The sequence below is a fragment of the Hyaena hyaena genome, unplaced genomic scaffold, assembly GCF_003009895.1.
Source record: "Hyaena hyaena isolate Hyena2069 unplaced genomic scaffold, ASM300989v1 scaffold_96, whole genome shotgun sequence".
NCBI classification, from domain to species: Eukaryota; Metazoa; Chordata; class Mammalia; order Carnivora; family Hyaenidae; genus Hyaena; species Hyaena hyaena.
The window spans coordinates 487,799-513,600 of record NW_024080729.1 but is presented as its reverse complement, the minus strand read 5'-3'; the positions used below and the strand labels follow the sequence as shown (position 1 = coordinate 513,600).

The following is a 25,802-nucleotide window of genomic DNA, read 5'->3' as shown; positions in this document are numbered from 1 at the left end:
GGGAAATGGACTTGTTTTCTTCTGACTGTGTCTATGTTCAGAGTGAAATAAGCATCATCAGCTAAGGGGATTCAGGTCATCAGCTGAGGGAAGGGGACAGCAAGTTTGGGACATTTGAAGAAAAAGGAAGAGGTGTGAGGTAGTTGCCTTGGAGAGTGGGAAAGCAAATGTGATCCTAAGACCTGTATTCGGCCTCCCCCACTAGATTGTAAGCACATTAAAATAAGAAACAAGTCATCTAAGTCTGTGTCCTTTCTCTCCAGCACCTAGGGTACACTCAGTGCCTATTTGTTGATGATGATAAATATAATTTAATCTTAGTAGATTGAAAGTTTTATGTGCCTGGAGTCAGAGTCATCTAAGACAAAGTAGATTGGATTGAATTTTTACCAACCCCAGAGCACAACCTGAAAATCAGGAAAGAAAAAAATTTTTATACAACACTTTATATCAGCTTTAAAAAATTGCTTAGACATCTTCTAAAAAGCAGAGTGCAAGAAAAGTTCTGATTAACCAACTCTTTTAGTAGGTTTGTCTTTGTTTTATTGAAACTATCTTACTTAAAGCTGGGGGGAACGCCACAGTTTGCTGGCAAAGTGAGGGGGATTTCTAAGAGACCTCATTGACCTCCTCATCAGAACCAGAGAGGGCTTTCTGGATCTCAGATGAAAGCTGCTGTGGACAAAGGGAGGGAGAGGAAGGGCACCTGTCCCTCAAACTGCTGCACCTTCCAGACCTCAAGGTGGGCAGTTCCTCTCTCTGACCCAAACCTATCTTCCCCCTCTTCTCCTTCTCTGTACCCCCACACTCAAGGCAACAGAAGAGTAGCAGACTCCAACCCCCTCTCAGAAGCCTACAATTCTCCATCCTCTGGGCCTGGGCCCCATTTGGGGATTAATGACTGCCCTAAATGAAAAGTTCATCCCTCCATTTTTCCATTCTTTTGCCCCTGGGCAGTTTCCCTACCTTCCCTCGCCTCCCAGCCCCCATTTCTTTCTCTCAGTCTCTTTCTTGACTTTCCTTAGAGTTGCTCCACCTTCAGTGGCTCCAAGGCCCTGACCACTGAGATGCCCTGACCCTTACTGCCCCTGAATCTGTACTTGGTCCTGCACCCCTTTCACCTCCTGTCTCATCTATTCCTTCCCTCACTCATTCCTGTGCCTAGCTCTTACCTGTTCCAAATGGCTCCTATGTAATCAGAGAGGAGAGTCTGGGTCTCTGGCTATAAGCACACGAGATTACCATGAAACTCTATTGAAGAAGGCTATGGAAAGCACCACAGAGTCTACATGTTGTCTTCCCTTACTCTAGTTTCGGCTTCAGTCATACCTTCTAACCTTCTGGCCTAACCTTTGCCCTGACCATGCTATCCACAGTGAGACTCAGTTTAATTGTGTATCAGTGCCTTCAAATTGGATCCTCTCTCCCTATGACTTTCAATTTGGGACTTACCTTTGAACCCTTGTTTGTTTTCTCTCTTAACATCTTACAGTGTGTCTCCCCTAAAATCAACAATTGTAGAACTTTATTTATTGTCCTTGGAAGATGACTGCTTTTCTTTATAGGGTACCTTCTAGAGTCTCCCAGAGTAATTCCATGTTGACTTCTTATTCCTTACTTTGACCATCCCCCAAAATTTCCTCCAAATTTGGTGAAACTTAGATGTTTGTGTGTTTGTGACTCCAGATATTTTTGTGTGTATTAAAAAGTGATAGAAAAACAGGAAGAAACTTTACTTTGCTTTTATAGATATATGTCATCTACTACTAGAGAACTCAGTGTGGTCACTGTTGTCTGTGTGCTAAAGACCCCGTGGTCATCATCCTTCCCAGCCATCCACATCACTAAAAACATAGTTTTTCATTTGAAAAGAATTCTTTAATGTTTGTTTATTTTTGAAAGAGAGACAGATAGACTGAGTGCAAGCGGTGGTGCAGTGAGAGAGGGAGACACAGAATCCAAAGCAGGCTCCAGGCTCTGAGCTGTCAGCACAGAGCCCCACATGGGGCTCGAACTCACGAAACTGTGAGATCATGACCTGAGCTGAAGCCAGATGCTTAACCTACTGAACCACCCAGGTGCCCCAAAACATAATCTTTCTAATTAATGAACATGATCATAGCACTCTTTTGTAACTTCCAACTGCTCCTCATTTCTTAAATTAACACCAGTCATCACCCGGACATCACCTGGACATATTTACCCTAGACTTCATCATTTCCTCAACCTATCTCACATTTTTGTATCAATTATTCTGCATTTTTGCTGGTGCCATCCTCCCAGTCACTAGATCCTCTGTCAAAATCCTGTCCTTTAAGGCTTCTCTCCAAAATCACCTCTCAGATAAAGCCTTACCTGACATCCAGCTGTCTATACTTTCTTCCTGCTTTAAGCCTCCTTAGTGTTTTGCTTATTTTTATTTCCTCTAGCGCTTCCCTTAATGCACTTTGCATTGTGCTTTATTATTAATTGACTTATTCCTTCATTGGGTCACAAGATCCTGGAAGGAAAGAACTGTGTGTGACTCACCTCATTCTATTCCAGTTCTAAGCTCTGGGTCTTGTGTACAGAAGTTGACCTTGGTGGGGGGGTGGAACAAAAGAGAGAATCAGTTCACAGGTCATTTCAGAGCAATCACTGAACCTAAAAAGAGCTAGAAGGAGAATATGGAAGGAAGGGACTAGAGAAAGTGTAACTGACTGAAGTAAAGCACAATCCCCATCACTTTTCGCATCAAATCCTCCCAGTGATTCAGGCATCCTGCCTGCACTTCTGTTCCTCCTGTCTTCCCATTATTTCCCTTCCTGCTGAGAAAATTGCTCTGTTAGACACTGAAGTCATTGCCTCAAATCTGGCTCATGGGCATTCAACATAATTTTTTTTCCCTCTTCAGAATAAGTCTATTCACACCAAGTATATATTTGTTCTCTTACTTTTACATTACAGATAATCAATTCATATGGAATGAGAAAAGGATGTCTTAAGGCAAACAATAAGACTGTTGGATACATTTGCTTCTGTGGCCAGGGACATAACTTAATTAACAGAGGGAGCTCTCCAGCTCAGCTCAGGGTGGGAGGACAGACAATTGTTAAGAAGTTTTCCTGGCCTTATGTGGTATGCAGTGCTTCTGTGAGCCACGCAGAGCACAGCACAGCCTCCCCCGCCCCACCCCAGCCCCAGCATGAGCCCTGTTTCGGAGCAAAGAGAGGCAATGGAAATGCCCAGATACTCTCTGGTGTTTGTGGTTATTGCCTCATCTCCTCTGCAGTGTGTTCCCATTAGTCTTCAAAAGTGGGATTGAGGGTCGTGAGTTTACTGGAGCAGAGAGCAGGCTTGTAAGACTGGCTGTCTCCTCTTCATTGTTAGCAAGTACCTTCTTTAGCATCCAAAGGAGGCCAGGGCTCCACTGTTTTTTTGTCATGTGGCCTCTCTCTTCTCTTCATATTTGTGCTAATTATCTCTATCAGTGGTTTTCTTAAGGTACTTTCAAACCCAATATCAAAATCTATTAAAATGGAAATAAGGTGACCCTTCCTTCCTTATAGTGGCAGTTCTCACTGAGATGTTCATCACTTTTATTTCTTCTATTTTCTTTCCTGTATAGGTCTGGTTCAGTGAGAAGATGTTTGAACCATCGTTCCAGTTTTACACCGGATATAAAATCCCCTTGTGCAAAACCCTGGATCAGTATTTTGAGTACATCCAGTCACTGCCATCCCTGGATAACCCTGAAGTCTTTGGGCTGCACCCTAATGCTGATATCACGTAAGTTCCTGGCATTTTGTTTATATTTTAAGGCATCATTTGTAACTCAGCCTGGCAGAGACTGTGCATTTCATTTTCTCTCTTAATTCCTCTGCTTTCCCTTCTTTTTATTTTACTGCAAAAAATAATGTCACTTCCTATCCTCCAATTACACCTTTGTCATATCTTGGCCTCCTTTCCCCTCAGTAAATCCTGATGCTCTGGAGTTTATGACAATGCTAAAGCTCTAATTTATGCATTGATTATTTCTCCTCTGCCATGTCGTAAAACCAGTTGGTGTTATTGGTATCGATGCCTTCCACTGCTAGGACAGTAGGCTCCCAGCTCCTTGCCTCTAAGCTCAAAAGGTAATCCATTAAAAACAATGGTCATAAACAGAGTCTAAAAAGGCCAAGGGGATAGAGAGGAGGGTGAGGAATTGAGTTTCTGCCTGATCCTCTCTCTTGTGGCCCCTGTCCCCTTATTTCCTCACCTGCATCCTTCTGTCACTGAAACCCACGATGGGCACAGAGCACAGAGCATGGATACAGAGCTGGGAGGAGAGGCTATGGGTCTCAGCTCAACATGAGGCCCCTGCTCTGGTCACTGAGGTCAGAGATGATGAGTGAAGAGACAAGAGATTCACCCATATCCCAAACCCCTTCTCAGACCATCCTTTGGCTGAAGGAGCCTGAAAACCAGGCTATCATCCATTCCATAGAGAGGGCTCCAAGAAGCCCCAGCTGAGATTCTTCTCCAGACGCTCACTGCCTCTGGCCCATCGATGAAGGACCATAAAGTTTATGTCTAGGAGAGTGTTTGCAAGGAATAGAAAATCTCCTCTGGCAGATTTTAAGCTGGGATGACCGATCCAGAAGGAGTGGGGTGTGCCTCTTTCCTAGTCACTCACCTCCCACTGCAACTTTAACAACTCTGCAAAGGGGCACAGAAATTTCCCACCTTCTGGTTCTCTGCCCTTGCTCAGCATCCCTGGAGTCCCAGCTTGCTCCATCTGCATTGCCACTGTATTCCCTCTCCGCCCCTGAATATACACTTCGTCCCTCGCATGGACCTCCTGGCTCTTTGTCATCCATATGAATTCTAACCCCTCCAGATCCTCCAATCTCTCCCATGCTACTTTTCACTTCAAAGACGTGGGTGTGACCCAGAAGAGCCACGAATGGCTAACACTCTCTTCAGACCCCATGATGGAATCATGATAGCTCTTTGGTGATGGCTCTAGCTGTTACTTGAAGAGGCTGTCATAAGTTAGCTGGAGACAGGAAGAGGTAAAGAAGTAAAAAGGATTCCTCAGGGATCCATTTGGAATCAACTCAGACATGATCTGAAAGAAGGAACCTGGATAAATAGTTTTGCCTTAGCTGAAACTTAAAAAAATCTGAAGCAGACTCTGTCACTTCTCTGTTCAGAATGCTCCTAAGGCTCCTGTCTCACTCCTTGTCAAGATCAAAGGCAGACAGTGACCTACAGGTGACCTGTAAGGCCCAGTAAGACCACCTGCCCCCAGGAGGCTGGCCTCCTCTGCCCTCTCCTCCCTCACTGCTCAGCTCTAGCTCCTGCTAGCTTCCTGTTACTCAGGCTAGATGGCTCCCCCCATGGGATACTTGCACTTTCCAGAACGTCCTTCCCCCCAGACATCATCATGGCTCACCTTTTTACCTCCTTAGGCCTTTTCTTTAATGTCACTTTTCCAATGATGTCTTCCCTGGCTGCCCTATTTAGAAGCTGCAGACCATTCCCCAGCCCTCACCCCAGACTCCATCCTCCTTGCTGCTTTTTTTCTTTAGATTGTATCACCAGTGGACATACTCCATATTTACTTATTTATACTCGCTATCATCCATCTGCCATCATTAAACATAAGCACCATCGTGTCTGAAACTTTTGTCTCTTTTTACTGCCATATCTCCAGTGCTAAACAGTGTCTGATGCTCAGGAAATATTTGTTGAATGTGCCAGCAATACTAAATTTCTCTAGGTTGTGAAGAATCTAACAAATGGGAATGGTCTATAGAAATCACTCATGAGTTCATATGAACGGGCAGAAAAACGGCACTTGTCAATTAGTAATTGAAGCGGTTCACATATGAGGACACTGAACTTTGATTTCATCCTTGGCAAGAGTCCAAGGAGTCATTGACAGCTGGTTCCTAGAGAATTGGATCCTGTTGGGTGCTCTATAGGATTCTGCCGAGGAATATATTAAAGCAGGGTTGAAATCATCTCATCCTGACTTACCCATATGACCATGGCAGTTTGGGCCATCAGCTCTCAAGAAAGATGAACCAGAGTTAGAGAACCTTCCAGGGGTGCTTGGGTAGCTCAGTCGGTTAAGCATCTGACTTTGGCTCAGGTCATGATCTCATGGTTAAGTATCTGACTTTGGCTCAGGTCATGATCTAACGGTTTGTAGGTTCAAGCCTTGCATCAGGCTCTGTGCTGACAGCCCAGAGCCTGGAGCCTGCTTCATATTTTGTGTCTTCCTCTCTCTCTGCCTCTCTCCTGCCTGTGCTCTGTTTCTCAAAAATAAATAATTGTTAAGGAGAAGGAGGAGGAGGAGGAGGAGAAAAGGTCCAGAGAAGTACAACTAAAATGTATCTGGATGGGAGGCAATGGTAGAGATAAACTATTTTTCCCCTTGACTTTTTATTTTGAACCATTAGAAACCCTCAGAAAATTTGCAAGTGCAGTCAACACTTAGACCCTTCATCCAGAGTCACCAATTGTTGACATTTTGTACCATTTGCCTTTTCTTTTTCTATATTTATATCTTTGTATATTTATATATCTACAGTTACATCCGTACGTGACCACATCTATTTCTGTGTGTGTGTGTATGTGTGTGTGTTCATGCACTTGTAACCCCTCTCAATGGACAGAGCTAAGAAATTAGCACTTTTAAAAACATCATGAACTAATACTAATAATTCCATTTCCTAATGTACACCCCACCTCTGTTCCTTGTCTTCCTCATTTCAATATTGATATTTCTGTTCTCTCATGCATGGTAAGAGCTCCAGGAAGTTCAATATATTTATTCATTTGCTCCAAATCACTCCACCAACACCACTACCAATAATAAATGTATTAAGTGAAGGTCAAGATTTCTTTGCAGTTCTTTTTGTCCCTAGAATATATCCCGCTGAGGGTGTACAGATTACTATATTCAAAAGTCACTCAGATTGTTTTTTTCTGTGTGGTTATGCTATCAGGTAGATAGGTACATTCATTTGTTCCTGCTAATATTACACTAAGTTTTTGTCCATCCTTGTTGGTTACTTTAAATATGTGAAACACGGACATGGCTTCAAAGTCACAACTACATAGTCACAACTACATATTCTCACACCCTTCCAACCCGTTTCCCCCTTCCTTTACGGGCAAGCAAATGCATTCGTTTTTGGGTTATCTTCCCTGTTTCTTTTCGCTCATACATAGATACATATATGTTCTTATTATCTTTATTTTCGTAAATAAAGTCATCATACTATATATATAATTTTGTGCCTTGTCCTCTCCAATTAAAGATGTATCCTGTAATCACTCCATTCTATGTTCCCATGTCTTCCTCACTATTTTTTTTTCAGTTGCATGCTCCTCCATTTTTAACATGTATCATAGTTTATTCATCCATTCTCCTATGGGTGGGCATTTATGGGTTGTCTCCAATATTTTGCTATCCCAAATAATTCTTCAAGTAATGATCTCATGGTTCTGATTTCTCATGTGGTTGGAGATGTGTTTTTAGGGTAGTTTGCTGTATTTAGGGTTGCTATATCAGGGCTCAGTGGATATTGCTAAACCCCCTTCCATAGGGCTGTTCACTCTCACCAACAATATGACGAGGCCTTTTCTTCACATCCTCATCAATAGAGTATGGGTGATGCTTTTGAATTTTTACCAATATGACAAGTGAGAAATGGCATCTTGGCATAGTTTTAATTTGTTTTCTCTTATTTTGAGTGAAATTGAGTATGTCTCCCTATATTTGGGGGCTATTTAGACTGAGACCATCTTGGAGACCCCATGCATAAATCTGGATGTGGGTTGATGGAGGTCTTGATGAGAGATGATGACAGGATGGAGAGGGTAGAGAGAAGCTGCCAGCCATGTCCCAATGGGAACTGGTGGGATCTAGTGAGGAGTGAGAATCTTGTGTAGTTTTCATCCATTCATTGCTGCTACTTGAGGGCAGAGGGCACAGTGAGCCTTCTGTGTCTTTTGGCAACTCTCTTTACCACCTTGTCCAAAGGCTTACATGCCATCACTGGCAGGCATGCTATAGATGCCACAGCTATCTTGTCCCAAAATCGAGTGTCGGGATCTTGCAATCCCTCATCACACTGAGTGAGGTCAAGTAGAAACTGCTGAACCTCTCCCTTAAATCTGCTAGACAACTAGTTGGCCTGTAAGACCTGTGGCCCTCCTTCCCTAATTTCTCTTCATTCTTAACTTCCCACCTAGTCTGCCCTCAGTTCTTCCCCACCCACACCTCTTCTCCTCACAGAAACCTTGGTCCATTTTTGGTTTCTGCTCACGTAGTAGGATGTGTTGTGTAACTCGGCATTTGGTCACTTTCTTAGTCTCTGGATGAGCTTTGACCTAGGTTTGATTCTTCTTTCCTCTGGGCTCTGAAATATGTGGTGTCTGGAGTGGTAGACATTTGAGCAGAACTTCCTGGAGGGCTACACTCCAACCCCTCGCTGTTCCCTCACAAGCCACCAGGAGGCAGTAAGCAATAGCAAATGAAGCTTCTCAGCTAAAACCTACCCCTGGTCTCCTACTGACATTCTTCCCATTCCAGCAAGAAGTGACTCTCCAAGTTTTGTGTGAAATGAAAGAAGGAATCAAAGCTTCCCCTGACATTTCTGGTCTGGTAGCTGGGATGTAGTGGAGTTTGAAACAGGAGCACATTTGAGGGGGTATGGCAGAGTCCCGATTGGGTGTGTTGAATTGGGAAAGAAAAAAGGATGTATCTGAGTGGGGAAGAAACATGAATTGGAGCCCAGGTGAGAAGTTTCAGTGTATTTGTACAGAAATAACACTTGAAGGCACAAGAAGGGGGTGGGCTTTCTAAGATACTGTGAGAAATCTGTGTGAAAGTCCCCAGCTAGAAAGATCCTTATTAGTGTATCTGATTGTGCATCCTGTTCAACATTACTCTTCCAGATAAGTTCATGAGCTGTCATTGGACCATGCTGGGGAACTCTATGTCCCTGCTTATAGAATCTGCACTCTGAAGTTAGCATCCACAAATTTGAGAGAAAAGAGAGATTTGCAAAAGGAGATCATGAGTCTTTCTCTTCCTTAAGAATGCAGAATCCCTGAGGAGGGTGGGTGGGAAATACAGCTGAATAAATGCTTTAAAATAAGTAAAATCTCTCCCTAGAGTTTAGATACCTTGGCGACAGAAACCATAAAAATGCATAGTTTATTCACATTTTATTATCTAGATTTACAAGCTACCAAGGACTCTGCAAATTCAACTATCTCAATGTCAGAAACTGTTATTTATTTTCGCTCTTTTTCTCATTAACGATTATGCATATTTTTCTACCTTCTGAAATTTATCAAATGTCTTATTACAACTTTTATATTCATGTCTATGCAGGGTGAATTTAATTGTATTCCTTTTAGCATTAGCTGAAATTTGAGTTTCAGGTTTTATTAAAAATGTATGTTCGTTGTTATCTCGTATGCAAAGATGTATATAAATGTAGGCTGATTTGGATGTGATAGTGCACTAATATCTCATTAGATGGTTAATTGCTTATTTGCAAACAGTTCTATTTTTCATTTGCTTTGCATGTTTATTAGCCATGACCCTGACTACCATCCAACAGAGGTGACCTGGACAATTGCCCCCAAACCACTAAGCTGCAAGACCAATATGAGCTTCTTTCCATACTTACTCCAGAGAGAAATTTTCTTCTAGAAGTAACTTGGAACCAAAGCTCTTGGAGTATTACAGTGCTCATTCTTCTCAGAACATTTATGGGGACTGTTTTCCTGAAAGCCTGAAAGGCTTTTGAGGCATATAGAGATATGTGCAATTCTCCATAATAGCTAGCTAACTAGGCTTCTGACTTTCCTAGCTCTGCAAACATAAAATCGCATTGTGGATAAAGAAATGTGAGTCGTACAGCCCTGGCATTCTGTGCCTAACAAAATATGTGGTTGGTAGGTGATCTGGAGATCTTGTCTAGCTCTTATGCAAAATGGGTCATCTTTACAGGGCTTCTTCCCCACATTCATGTCCTGGAGATTATTTTCAGATCACCTCATAAAAGAATAAAATCACCCACCGAGAAAATGACTTCCTAGGCAAGGTCTAGGAGCATATTCACTGGCCCCTCCCTGAAGCACTGGTGAACATGGCCAGCACGGACCAAGGGCATGACGGTCTTGTCTGCAGAGGGGTCTGCTGTTGGCACTCAGCCTCTGGTGCAGATTGTGTTTCCAAAGAGAGAACAAGCTGGAGGTGAGCCAAGACCTCCTGAGGATCCCAGATATGGTCTTTCCTCTCTTTTATTTGGAGTTAGAACAGGTACAAAGAATGAACTCTGATTTTTATTGTGTGAATGGAAATTTACTGTGGTTTTATTTTCTTTAACCTTTAAAGATCCGTGCTTAAATGTCTTACTAAAAACAGGTTTTCTTTACCCTCAAATGATGTCTTACTGATTCTCCTGTGTTTTGAGAGCATATAAGTTATATATGTTTCCCTTTGTATGTAGAAAGGTGCCAGAAAGTAGGTAAATAGTGATAATGATAATTTACTATACTTTTACCATAAGAAGAAACAAATTTTCATGCCCTTTAAATATTGGAGAATTGCTCTCCTTTATAGTTGAGGTTTAATAAGAGTCAAGCCAATTGGCCTGAATTCAACATACAAATATTTATTGAGAACTTACTTGGTAGCCAACTCAGGATACAGAGATTAGTAAAATGCAGTCCTTGCCCTTGGATCTCATCACGTATTAGGGAACATAAGTGAGTGGCAAATGGTTATATAATACAATCTGACAGACTCTAAAATCAGGATTGTAACACACACATACACACACACACACACACACACACACACACACACACACTGCTATGAGAACAAAGGCGAAGGAGCAATAAATTGCAGCTTAGGGATTAAAGTAAGCTATTGAGAGAGGCCACTTTGAGCTGTGACTCAATGAATGTGTAGGAGTTCTCAGGGGAGGGAAGGAGTAGGGAACTGGGGATATGAAAGCCAGCGCAAGGAACGAGGAAGATAATGAGCAATAAGGGCATATACAAATATCGAGTCATCAAGTTGTACACCTTAAATACATATAATTTTTAAAAATTAAAAAAAAATAAGGGGCGCCTCAGCCTTGACTGACAAATAAACATGAGATCTGGGGCGCCTGGGTGGCTTGGTCGGTTAAGCGTCCGACTTTTGCTTAGGTCATGATCTCGCGGTTCATGGGTTCGAGCCCCGCGTCGGGCTCTGTGCTGACTGCCAGCTCAGAGCCTGGAGCCTGTTTTGGAGTCTGTGACTCCCTCTCTCTCTGACACTCCCCTGCTCACACTGTCTCTCTCTCTCCTAGAAATAAATTTAAAAAAAAAAACATTTAAAAAAATTTAAAAAATAAAATGTTTTAGCACAGTGAAAATAAAATGCATAGATTAGGGCACATACATGGAGGAGCAGTCCAAGGAGGGGCATGAAGATGTCAAAGTGTGTGCATGTACAGTGTGTGGGAACCAAGTCCAAACAAGTCTAGAGCATGGTAGAGAAGGGATTCAAGAAAGGAGAAGCCTAATGGTGAGGCTGATGCACATGCAGAGACTGACTTTCCAAGATTTGGGGCACCATGAAGATGATGGAAATTTCTAGATGGATGCCAGAAGTGATTTGGAAATAGACCTTTGGAACCAAGAAAAGCTGGAGAGTGGCATCAAGAGGAGACTATCTCAGAAGTTTGTAGGTCAGCAGTTGAGTGAAGACATTGATGTTAAAGGAGATGGGACAGACTGGGGCAAAGGAAGAATGGAAACAATGTTGGGTTAGGGAATTGTTTGATTTAACTAACAGGGAGCCCTGGGAGTCAGCGGAAATGTGGATACGTGGAGATTATGATAAAGTCAAAGGTTTCATATTACCCAGACTTACCTGGAGTTTCACAGCCTTCAGTAGGACAACTACAGTGATACTTAGACAGCAATCTTCACACTGTCTACCTTTACTGTATCTAATGCTAGAATAAGATCTAATGCTACAATATAAATCACATAAAAATTTACATTTCTGAGAACTGTGTACATGTGGATCCTTGACTTTTGATGACTTCATTTTGTTGTCACATCAGCTATTTTCATAGGTTTTCCCGTTCAGAGTTATTTGTATCTTTATTATACTTCATATGATTCTTAAAACCTGGGATAGCACAATACTTCAAAAGTCAGGAATGAGTTGCAAGTGTCTTCTGTCCCATTTTACTAGGATGTTTCGTTACCTGTGTATATGTTCACTAATGTGTATGCCTGGTTTGGTCATCTTTCAACTTTTTAAATGAATGTCTTTGGGGAGATATTCTAAAACCCCAACAGCTGAGTAAAAGTGCTGACACAAAAAATAATAAAAACATAAGTTTAAAATTCTGTATACAATTATACAAAATCAATTTTCACTTAATTTTATTAAACATCAGCTTTAACCTTATTGGCCCTTATTGTGAAACTCCTATATTGAAAGGTAATATGGAGTTAATACCCCAACTCTGGTTGGGTTACAAACATTTCACTGGGTTTGACAAAGGACCCTCATAGTCACTGTATCTGACTGAAAGTCCAGCTCGTAGAGCATAGTGGCAGATGTATTTACCTTAGCCACGACTTTTGGAAAGGATGCAGTTATTTGGATATGCACATTTGGGGTCAGATGCAGTATTCTACCTGCTAATCAAAGGAAAATTCTTGCAGCACCTGGGTGGCTCAGTCAGTTGAGCATCTGACCTTGGCTCAGGTCATGATCTGATGGTCCATGAGGCCGAGCCCCTCATTGGGCTTTGTGCTGACAGCTCAGAGCCTGGAGCCTGCTTCAGATCATGCATTTCCCTCTCTGCTCCTCTCCCACTCACACTCTGTCTCTCTGTCTTTCTCTCCCTCTCTCAAAAATAAATAAACATTAAAAAATTTTTTTTTAATTCTGAAGACATAGCCTCTCTTCTACTCTTCAGCTGATTTCTTAATTGAATTAAAGGCTAGCTGAATAGAATTCCCTCTGTTGACACAAAATGTGTCTTTTTCATAAACAAAGAAGGCTGGGTAATTTTAGCAGTAGCTACTTAGTGAGAAAATTTGCAGAATTCAGGCTAGAGATGAAAAAGAGAAAGGTGTGATTCTTTCTTTCCATATGCTGTAAGGAAAGGTAGAAGGGGGCCTTTCTGGTGGGGCACAAAGATTACTAGGGATTTTTAAGATGTGTTTCAATGAACTTCAAACATTTGTCACTGATTCATCTCTGTCGAGTTCTTGGTGGGCTTTGCATCTAGGGCTTATTTTTTCTCATTTTCAAAATGAGAATTGTCTTAATACACTTTATTATAAAAAAATCATACTTTCTCTCTGAGAAAAACAAACAATACAGAAAATAGAAAGCAGAAAGTAATAATCACAGTGCATGCGCATCATATAAAAATCCCACTACCAAAATACCCTTCCAGATCTTTTCTATGCTTATATGCTCAATGTTAATAACAGAAAATTAGGTTTTTATAACATGCTATTTTTTTGTTGAAGTATAATTGACACACAATTTTATACATATATATACATATATATATATACATATATACATATATATGTGTATATACTATACATATATATAGTTCCAGGTATATAACATAGTGATCTGACAATGCAAGTATAGCTACAATTTGTCACCATACAACGCTATTACAATCCTACTGACTATATTCACATGCTATACCTTTCATCCTCATGACATATTTATTCCATAACTGGAAACCTGTACCTTCCACTCCCCTTTACCCAATTTCCTCCCAACCCCCTCTGCTCTGACAACCACCAGTTTGTTCTCTGTTTTTATGCATCAGTTTCTGCTCTTGTGTTTTGTTTTGTTTTAGATTCCACATATAAGTGAAATATGGTATTTGTCTTTCTCCATCTGACTTCTTTCACTTAGTATAATACCCTGTAGATCCATCCATGTTAATCACAAATGGCAAGATCTCATTCTTTTTTATGGCTGAGTAATAATGTTAATTGCAGCATTATTTACAATAGTCAAGATATAGAAACAACCTAAGTGACTATTAATTGATGAGGCATGTATATACAATGGAGTATTAGCCATAAAACAGAATGTACCATGCTATTTCATTCAGTAATCCCAATTCAATAACCTCACCTTACCAATGAATACAGAGCTGCATCACACTTTTACTGGCTGTATAGATGGTTAGAGGGACCAGGATTTATTATTACAAATACTATTACCAATAGTCTTGTATACACATCTTTGTACACTTGTTATTTTTTAAAGAAACCAATTAATTAACTGTTAAACCAGGACAAGCATATTTCTAACATGTGTGTAAAATATAAGATGTTGTTTGTTTTGCACCACCATTTCTATATTTTGCTCCATCTTCCTTGTCTTTGATTTCTTGCTGAATATGAGTTTTTTTCATTCTACTTTTACCTCTGTGCTAGTTTGGAAGTTATGTATTCTATTTTTTTTACTGGTTACTTTAGAAAATTTAATATCCATTATTAATTAAGTATACAAGTTAGTATCTTGGGGTGCCTGGGTGGCTCAGTCAGTGAAGCAACTGACTTCGGCTCAGGTCATGGTCTCACAGTTCATGAGTTCAAGCCTGGTGTCAGACTCTGAGCTGACAGCTAGCTCAGAGCCTGGAGCCTGCTTCGGATTCTGTGTCTCCCCCTCTCTCTACCCCTCCCCTGATCGCACTCCGTTTCCCTCTCTTTCTCAAAAATAAATAAACATTAAAAAATTGTTTAAAATTAGTATCTTTACCCTCCTCTCAATAAAAATCTCTTAGGTAACTTTAACTATAGTTACTCCCCTCCTGGCATTTCATTATTTTAATTTCATCTTTTTTTTATTTTATTTTTTTTTAATTTTCTTTTATTTTTTTATTTTTTTTTAAATGTTTTATTTATTTCTAGGAGAAAGAGAGAGAGAGAGAGAGACAGCGTGAGCAGGGGAGGGTCAGAGAGAGAGGGAGTCACAGACTGAAACAGGCTCCAGGCTCTGAGCTGGCAGTCAGCACAGAGCCCGACGCGGGGCTCGAACCCACGAACCGCGAGATCATGACCTAAGCGAAAGTCGGACGCTTAACCGACTAAGCCACCCGGGCGCCCCTCATCTTTTTTTTAATAAACCCACAGTTAAAAATATAATTATTGTTTTATGCCCTAGTGATTGTTTAGATTTGCCCATGCATTGACCCAGTCTTTACTACCTGAAACCTTCCGCCAGAATAATTATCTTTTCTGAAGTATATCCTTTAGAATTTCCTTCAGTGTCTTATTTTGTCCTCTTTTGTAAAAAAAAATTTAAAAATTTTTTAAAAGCCTTATTGACTTACGATTTGTCTGTCATAAACGAATTCATTTTAAGTGGTCAGTTCAATTATTTTTATTAAGTTTACAGACTTGTGTGGCTATCACCACCACCTAATTTTAGAATATTTCCATCACACCTCAAGAGAATCCTCATGTCCATTTGTAATCAATTCTCACTACCATCCCAGCCTTAGGCAACTACTAATTTACTTTCTGTCTCTATAGATTTTCCTTCCTTAACATTTCCTCCAACTGGAATCATAAGCTATGTGGTCTTTGATGGATGGATTCTTTCACTTAGTGTAATGTTTTTGAAGCTCACCCATGTTGTAGCTTGTATCAGTACTTCATTGCTTTTATTGTCAAACAATATTCCAGTATATGAACATACCACATTTTCTTTATCTATTTAGAAGTTGATAAACATTTGGGTAGTTTCCATTTTTTGCTGCGATGAGCATTCATACCTTTGTGTAGTTATGTCTTTTCATTTCTCTTGAATAGGTAACTAGAAATATAATTATTACATAATATAGTTAATCTATTCTTAACATTTTAAGAAACTACTGGACTGTTTTCCAAAGTGACTGCACCATTTTAAATACCCTCCAACAGTGTATGTGGATTCAAGTTTCTCTGATTCTTTTTTCTTTTAATTAAAAAAAATTTTTTTAATGTTTATTTTACTTTTGTGAGAGACAGAGACAGAGCATGAGCAGGGGAGTGGCAGAGAGAGAGGGAAACACAGAATCAGAAGCAGGCTCCAGACTCTGAGCTGTCAGTACAGACCCTGATGCGGGGCTCGAACTCACGAACAGTGAGATCATGACCTGAGCCGAAGTCGGACACTCAACCGACTGAACCACCCAGGCACCCTCAGGTTTCTCTGATTCTTGTCAACACTTATTATTATCTCCTTTTGTTATAACAATTCTTGTAAATCTGAAGTCCTAGCTCATCGTGGTTTTAATTTGAATTTTCTAATAAAGAAAGAGCATCTTTTCATGTGTTTATTGGCCACTAATACAGGTTTCTCAGTGAAATGTCTGTTTAAATCTTTTGTGTTATGTTCATTCTTGAAAAATAATTTTCCTTGGTATACAATTCTTATTCTTGTTTTATAGTTATATTATCCTAACATATGCAACACACTATTCCATTTTCTTCTTGCTTCCATCGCTATTGTTGATGATTCTCCATCAGTCATTTCTTTCTAGATAATCTTTTTTTCTCTCTGGTTGGTTTTAAGCTATTCACTTTGTTTTGGGTGTTTTACAGTTTCATTATGATATGCCTACATATGATTTCTATTTATTTATTTGTTTGTTCATCCTACTTAGGAGGACTGAATTTCCTGAACTTGAGGATTCAACTGTTTCATCAATTCCCAGTCATTATTCTATCCCTTATTATCTCTATTTTATTCACTCTCTTCTATCTTTCTGAAGCTTGACTGAGATGTATGTTAGAAATTTTCACTCTATGCTATGTCTCTTAACTTTTCTTTCACACTTCCTGTTTGTTTTCTTGTCTGCAGCATTCTAGATAATGTCTTCAGATCTATTTTCCAGTTTCCTAATTCCTTGTCTGGCTGAATCTAATCTGCTATTTGACTCATTGTTAACTGTTACGGTGGGCAGAATAATGAACCCCAAAGACATCCACATCCTAATATCCAGAACCTCTATGTATGTTACCTTATGTGGCACAAAGGATTTCACAGATATTCTTAAGGGTAAGGACCTTGAGATGGGGATTTTATTGTAGATTATCAAAGGCCTCATTTAATCAAATGAACCTTAAAAGTGGGAGATGGAGGCAGAAGAGTGGGTCAGAGAGATGAAATGAAAGCAGGGGGAAAGATTCAAAGCAAGAAAGGAATTTTATCTGCCACTATGATCTTTGAAGATGTAGGAAGGAGGCCGTGAGCCAAAGAATGCAGATGACCGCTAGAAGCTGGGAAGGACCCTTACCTGACAGCTAGCAAGGAACTGGGGATGTCAGTAGGAAAGTGAATTATTTCCAGCAACTCAAACAAACAAGGAAATGGATCTTCCCCAATAGCCTACAGAAAGGAACTCAGCCATGCTGACAATTTGATTTTAGACCAATGATTTTAGACCAATGACAAAATGATTTCAGACTTATTAACTGAAGAATTATAAGATAATTAATTTATATTCTTTTAAATTTATTTTGTTTTAAGCCTCTTGTTTTGTGCTAATCTGTTATAGAAGCAATAAAAAAACTAATAAAGGTTTTCAATTTTAATAGATTTTGTAGATTTCCAGAGGTTTTATTTGGTTCTTTTTCAAATATACTATTCATGTTTAGAGTTTCCTGTTTCATACTTATATTTTAAATCATCCTTTTTTTCTTTTTAAATTTTTATTTAAATACAAGTTAACATACATGCAATATCAATTATCTTTTTTTATTCTCTGATATAGTAAAAATATCTTTGTAACATGGATCTGAAAATTTATTATCTGTGATCTTTGCAGGTTCATTTCTGCTTCCTATTGTTTCTACTGGCTCTTGCTCAGAATAAAAATCCCTGTTTTGTTTCTTCATGTTTTTTTTTAACTTTTAATTGTCAACTCATGCTTGTTGGAAATTAACTGCTGAATTCTTTGAGACCTCGTTGTAGGCACATTATTCCAGGATAGGTGTGTGTTTGGTTTTATCAGCTGCCACTTAGAACTTCCTAAAAATGCCTTAAATAAATTTTTGGCTTGAGATTTTAAAAATCACATAGGTGATATGAATGAATGTTGATTAATGCAACAAACCTAGTGAATTAAGAAGTATTAAGCTGGGGCACCTGGGTGGTTCAGTCAGTTGAGTGTCTGACTCTTGATTTTGACTCAGGTCATGATCCCAGGTTCATGGGATTGAGTCCTGTGTTAGGTCTGCATGGAACCTGCTTGGGATTCTCTCTCCCTCTCTCTGCTCCTTCCCTGCTCTCTCTCTTTCTTTAGATGATAGATAGATAGATAGATAGATAGATAGATAGATAGAATTCAAAGGAAGAGGCAGTTCAAGATAGCAGCATAGGAAGATCCTGAACTAACTTCCTCCCACAGAGACACCAAATCTAAAGCTACATATGAAGCAATTCCTTCTTTAAAAAGACCTGAATACTGAGTAGCTGCTCCACAATGAAGCATGAAAGGGCTACATCAAGATGAGTAGGAGAGGCAGAGATGTTGTCTCACCCAAACCCCTACCCCTGGCACAGTGATGCATAATTAGGAGGGATCTCATAAATACAGAGATTCTCCTTGGGAAGTAAGGTGTTTGTGCCCCACATCAGGTATTCCAGCCACTGGGGACCTGTACCAGAGAGACAAACCCCCAAAATTGCTGGCTTTGAAAACCAATGGGGCTTATGTCTAGAAGACCCAAAAGGCTGTAGGGAATTAAGAACAGGGCTCATGTCTAAGTGTCCATCAACGGACGAATAGATCAAGAAGATGTGGTTTATCTGTACAATGGAATACTACATGGCAATGAGAAAGAATGAAATCTGGCCATGTGTAGCAACACGGATGGGACTTGAGGGTATTATGCTGAGTGAAATAAGTCAGGCAGAGAAGGACAAATACCATATGTTTGACGTATAGGAGGATTAGGAGGAACTTAACGTAGGATCATGGGGGAGAAGAAGGGGAGAAATAGTGGGGGAGAGGGAGAGAGGCAAACCATGAGAGACTCTTGAATGCTGAGAACAAACTGAGGACTGATGGATGTGGGGGGGAGGGAGGAGGTGGACATGGAGGAGGGCACTTGTCGGGATGAGCACTGGGTGTTATATGGGAACCAACCTGACAATAAACTATTTGTTAAAAAAAAGAACAGGGCTCATGTGCAGACTCACTCACCCCTTGATTCAGAGCAAAAGCAGCAGTTTGGAAAGCACTTAGACCATACGTGAAGGAGATTCACCTGCTAATCTTAAGGCATCTGCTAGAGGGGCGGGACCTGTTGAGATCCTTGCTAGGGATGGTGGCACTGGTTGGCCTTACTAGTGCCAGTAGTGGTATCCCAACCCAAGTGCTCTCTGTGGCCCTGCTAAAGCTGGTAGACCACGCCAGCCCCACTTTTTCCCATATCCCTGCTAAAGCCAGCAGACATGTGCAGCTCACACAAGGACATTCCTTGCATGTCTGGCTCTGGTGGCCAGGGGCTCTTGCATTTCTGGGTCCCACAGGACTGAAACAATTAGAGGAACAATTCTTAATGGGCTGCCCCCCACAAGTCATGGCACACACAGCAGACCAAAACACAACCTCAGTCTTCTGTGAAAAAGACCTATTTACTTATTGCTGTCAACATAAAATAGACTTTCATATTAATAGGCTGTTATATGTGAGCCTCATGGTAAGAAAGAAAAAGTCTATACACAAAAGATAATGGGAAAGGAATCTAAAGATAACACTATAGAAAGTCATCAAACCACAAGGGAAGAGAGCAGGAGAAAAAAGAAACAGAAAAGAACTATGAAACAATTATAAAACAATTAACAAAATAGCAATAAACTCATAACTATCAATATGTACTTCAAATGTAAATGGGCTAAATTCTCCAATCAAAAGACATAGAGTAGCTGAATGGATTTTTTAAAAAGACCCATCTATATGCTGCCTGTAAAAGATTCACTTCAAATGAAAGGACACACACAGACTGCAAGTGAAGGAACAAAAAGTGATGTTTTATGCAAGTGGAAACTGAAAGAAAACTTGGGTAGTTATATCAGACAAAATAAACTTTTAAACAAAGACTGTAATAAAAGATAAATATGGCCATTACATAATGATAAAGGGGCCAATTCGACAAGTAGATATAACATTGCTAAATATTTGTGCACCCAACTTAGCAGAACCTAAATATACAAAGCAAATACTAGCAGATCAAAAGGGAAGAATTGACTTCAATGCAGCAATAGTACAATGCAATACAGTAATAGGGGATTAAGTATTTACTGACTCTCACACTCATGCACACACACCATCTGTGTGTCTAGACCCAGACATTTCAAGACAAAAACTAGGTTTGTGCCCTTTAGAGCATCTGGTTGACCTAGAAGAGATATAGAGAGAAAAAAAGCAAGGGAGAGACAAAGACAGACTATTTTCTTTTAAAGCATCCTATTCTGTTCCTCCACATCAGGTATTGCAGTGGTATTGACAAATACACCCCTCTTCCACTATACAGAGAAAGGAAGGAACCTGTCTACCACCATATTCTAGCACCTAGCTCGGTGCCTGGTACATAGTAAATCTTTATTTGGATACATGGATTTTAAAGATGTGTGGGAATTTTAGACAGGTGGAGCAGATGGATGCCAATAGATTGATCTGGAAATCATAAAACCAGTGGGAAAGTGGGAAAACAAAACAGAAAAAAGCAAAGAAATTTTAATAATTTGTAATCCACAGAGGATATATGAGTGATTCTCTTTGCTCTAACAAATTGCCATATAATTATAGATTCTTGTGAACAGTCTTTAAGTGGGAGAGAATAAAAGGAGGTGTGTTGATTGTCCAGCATGAGGTTTGCAGATTAGTGACAAGCAAAATTGAACAGTACTGCTTTGGATGCCAAGGACATTTGTGGAATCGCTTTCCCTAAAGATGGAGAGGCTTTCACTTCTGTAATGTTCTCTATGTCTTGTTATCAGGCAGTAGTTAGAAGGCAGAATGAATCTCTATTTTTTTCATTCCTGTGCGTTGATGGTAAAGTTTCTTTTCCACCCCCCTCCTTTTTCTCTGTCTGGCTTGAAGTGATTGCATCAGTTCACTTTAGCTTTAATAATTATCTTTGAATGTACAGTTTCCTGCTACATTCTGAACAGGTCATTCTTTTATCAGGTATCAGAGTAACACTGCTTCTGCTGTTCTTGAAACAATTACCAACATTCAACCCAAAGAGAGTGGAGGGGGAGTGGGAGAGACCCGGGAAGCCATTGTTTATAGATTATCTGAAGATATGCTGAGCAAACTGCCTCCTGATTACATTCCTCATGAGGTAAGCCCCTCCCTTTCCCCCCTGGTGTGTACAGGGCTATCTTTGGGTTCCACAAAGTTGAGGGAGATCCTGGGATCTCCCTCTCTGCTCATTTCCTCTTCCTTTGCAACTCTTTCTTTTAACCTTGTGACCTTCTCTTCCTTGCCCCTTCTCCAGCATCTTGCAAACTATGATCTGTACTTTACTTTGTTCCCCCCTATTCCACTTTCTCTTTCAATCACCTTTTTTCTCTACTCTTCTCCCATCTTTGGATCTCTGTGTCTTTTGATCCCCAGATATCTTTCCTCTCTAGGCTTTGTCCATTCTTTAAACATACCTCTTGTTTTTGTCCTTTCTAGTCTCACAATCCTCCCAGTAAGATAATAGGAAAGCAAGCCATTTAAATGAATTCACTCCCAGTGTAGATGGTAATAATTTTCTAATTCTTGAACAGCCCATTTGTTTGCTTATTAATCAAAATCAGTTTTTCTCAAATATTTGTAAATCTCAAGACCCTTTACAAACTGATTGAGGACCCCAAGTAGCTTTTGTTAATGTGAGTTATAACCACTTATATTTAACATATTAGGAATTTAAATGGAGACATTTTCAAAAATATATATTAATTTGTTGTTAAATAACAGTAATAAAACTCATTACATGTTAATATAAATAATATTTTTATTAAAAAGTAAGTATGGGGGACCCTGAGTGGCTCAGTCGGTTAAGCATCCAACTCTTGATTTCAGCTGAGGTCATGATCTCATGGTTTGTGAGTTCGAACCCCACATAGGGCTCTGCACTGATGGTGTGGAGCCTGCTTGGGATTCTCTCTCCCTCTCTGTCTGCCTCTCCCATGCTCATGCTTTCTCTCTCTCTCTCTCTCTCTCTCTCTCCTTTCTCTCTCTCACAAAATAAACATAAAAAAAATAAGTACATTTTCCAAGACAAAATATTCATTGAGAATAGTAAAATTGTTTTACATTTTTGCGAATCTCCATAATGCCTCATTTAATAGAAGGCGGGTGGATTTTCATATCCACATGGTTGTGATACCACACGTCATGTACCTCTGGAAAACATCACTGTATACTCCTAAGAGAGGAAGAGTCAAAAGGTCAAATGATGTCCTGGTTTAACTGAAAAGCTTAACTTTGTGGACCCCTGAAAGGATCTCAGGGCCTCCAGGGTTCCCAGGTCACTCTTTGAGTGACTTTGAGTCCCAGATGGAATTGAGTCAAGTTTAGCTCTTCAACCAAGAAGTGAGAGGCTAATGCCCTGGTACTAGTTTAACTGTGGTCTTGTGTCTACTCTGTCCTGCTTCCTCAAGTCTGGGAAAAATAAACTTGTCAACTGGGAGCCCTTAGGCTCCTTAAGCTACAGGCTTCCCATTATAGTGAGTATCCCCAAACATTAAAAAAAAAACATTTTATTGACTCTTAAAACAGTCTTGTTTACATTATGTAGATAAATACCAAGACATTTGACCAAGATAATAAAATCAGTTGCTTTACATAGAGATAGTTATAGTAATGGAAGGAAAATTTTTTTAATGGATACAATATAAGTACATACTTTTAATGGTCCATTGTAAGTGATCTTCAGAAGGCAGATAGGGCATAAAAACTGCCTTCAAAGATTTTTAAAACTGGCATGTGAAAGTGAAATAAAACTCACTCTGGGTGTCTAGGCCACAAGCTGGTAGACCAGAGGAGACTTCAAGATCTTGGGATAATTTGAGCTGTCCAGGGTTGGTTGGGGGCACTCTTCCAAGTTCTCCATTCTGGCAGTATCCATTCTGAGTGTGAGGGATGTCACTAAGTGGGTTGCTAAATGGGAAAGAGTTTGTACTGAGGCATCTAAAACTGCTTCCTCTTTCAAGATCACTTACCTTTTAGTGTCTTTTATTTTACAGAAGAGAGAGCTGCATTCTTGAAAATGTGGCTGTAAAGTGAATTTTGTAAATTGAAATATAATTATACTATTGACTTTCATAGTAAAAATGGAGCCATGTTACTGAAGAGACTACCTGGTCCTAGAAATATAATGAAAATCCTATGTAAGACTGCAGCAAATCTTTCATCTTATTAATAAAAAGATAATTTTGGGCTGGAACAATAACCATACTCAAAATAAAATCAGTACTAAAATTAGATTTTCAAGAGTTAAGTTTTTCCTAAGCATGCCTCTATTGCAAAAGAAGTTTCTCCTTTAAAACTGTAAGTAGGGTAAGGCAATATGTTTGAGGCTGTTAGCATACTAAAAAATACCTACCTGGGCTATTGATTTGACATTGTAGCCAATACCTGGGCTTAATTTCCCACATGTGGGGGTTGCAAAAGTTTTTCGATAATTTCCTTTCTCCTTCAGTGTGAATTTCTACAGAGTAGTCATGATTTAAAGAGGGTAATACATATGCTCTTCAGCCACTGGAGGCTGACGGGCTCAAGATGAGAATGAGGTAGTGGAACCTGCAAAAATAGAAGTTCTAGAACCAGAAATTTAAGAGACTACCCGAAGGTTGGTGTGGTGACTGGGTTGGGGACATCCACTGGCATGTTTGATTGGGATTTCAATATCATTTGCTCTGCCTGCCCAGATATTCCCAGGTTGTTTGATATCACTGCTTCCCTGAGTTTGTGCTTTCCCTTTTCATCCCTTCCCACATCCACCAGAAGTGGCCCAGCTACAGGAAAGCAGAGGTATCCTTTGCTGAGTGGGACACTTTAGACCCATGCTGGCAAACCTAGCATGTAAAATGAGAAGGATGGAACAGATGACCTTGAAGGCCACCATCTCTAACATTCCATGACTCAAGACAGGGCATTGGGCATCTCCAGCAGAGAACCCTACAGTTGACTGGCTTTCTGGTGATTCTGTGGACTGTACATCACTCTAAATTCTCTCCCACTTCATGTGCCTATCCTTACACCTCCCGTACGGGCATCTTTTCACTTGTGGCCAGCAGAAAGTTCAGATCTCTATGTGACCTCTTGCCAGGACTCATAGTCAATCTTTTCTTGGGCATAGGTCACTAAATTGAAATGTGTATATAATATATATATATATATATATATATATTATATACACATACATATATGTGTATATAATATATATATATTAGCTTATTTTCCAATAATTGTTATATTTCATTATTCCCATTACCAGATGCTTTTATATTGATCTCTTCAAAATGGTCAATACATGATATACCCCAAAATAACAAATGACAGGTGCTTAATGGCTTTCCCACAAAGTCAAATATTTTTATTGATTAGATTAGGAAAGGCTCTCTTTGGTCGCGTTAGCCAGGGCAACAATGATCTTAGAAAACGTCAACCAATCACTCATTGGTAACTGCTCTGTAAAGATTTGGGCCGTATTAACTTTCTGTGACATTTCTAATAACGACTCTGTAAGCATTATAAAAAAAATTTTCCAAACTGTACTCTTATAAAGGTTAGATTGCAAAGGAATATTTAATTGACACTTAGTACTTAATCATTTGAAAGGGAAAGAAAGGTACAATTCTATTTCAGTTTTTTAAAGTACATTTCCAATTATCAACTAAGTACAATCAGTAGGAAATAAAAATCATTTTAGTTGAACAGTAGTTTTTGAGGCCCAGCAAATGGGGAATTTAATGGCAAGCTTGTTTCTGAAAAAGATATTTTAGAATCCATTTGGTAGAGATATATCCAGAGGAAGAAAAAGAACAGAGAAAGGAGCAGTCATTGGAAGAGAAGTAACAGATGATAAAAAAAAAAAAAGTCTAAAAATTCCTTTCTTGTATGCTTTTTTTCTTAAGGTGAAGGCTCGTTTGATAAAGATGGGACATCTTAATTCAATGAACATATTTCTTAGACAAGAAATTGACAGAATGCAAAAAGTGATCTCAATACTTCGCAGTAGCTTGAATGATCTAAAACTGGCCATTGAAGGAACAATCATTATGAGTGAGGTGAGCTAATTGTCATTTCTCAATTGTCATTTCCCTCTTTTGCTGATTTTTCTTATTCTTTTATCTAAACTTTGCGTTTTTTCAGAATTTGAGAGATGCCCTGGACAACATGTATGATGCTCGCATACCTCATATCTGGAAAAGAGTGTCCTGGGATTCATCCACACTGGGCTTCTGGTTTACGGAACTTCTGGAAAGAAATGCCCAGTTTTCTACTTGGATATTTGAGGGGAGGCCCAACGTATTTTGGATGACTGGTTTCTTCAATCCCCAAGGTATGTGTTCATAGGAGAAGGGGTAAAGTTGGAAGGTAAGGGTAGTTGCACTGTGGGATGAATATATATGATATACAATAATACAGCTTGCCAGGTGCTGGGCATAGGCTTTCAAATTGTTTTACAAATTCAGCCTGAAATTCATTCTACCATTGCTTCCACAATATGGAGGCAAACCTTGCATTTTTCTTCTCACC

At 39.7% G+C, this 25,802-nt stretch overlaps 1 protein-coding gene across 1 annotated transcript in view; it reads left to right on the top strand.

Annotated features, from left to right (window-relative positions):
- Window positions 1-25,802, top strand: part of DNAH8 (dynein axonemal heavy chain 8) — a 318,105-nt gene that overhangs the window by 275,081 nt on the left and 17,222 nt on the right. Inside the window, exons 84-87 of the mRNA XM_039235325.1 lie at window positions 3,608-3,768; window positions 21,234-21,390; window positions 25,178-25,330; window positions 25,416-25,605. Of these exons, the coding sequence (XP_039091256.1) occupies window positions 3,608-3,768; window positions 21,234-21,390; window positions 25,178-25,330; window positions 25,416-25,605 (661 nt within the window). The remainder of the gene's footprint in view (window positions 1-3,607; window positions 3,769-21,233; window positions 21,391-25,177; window positions 25,331-25,415; window positions 25,606-25,802) is intronic.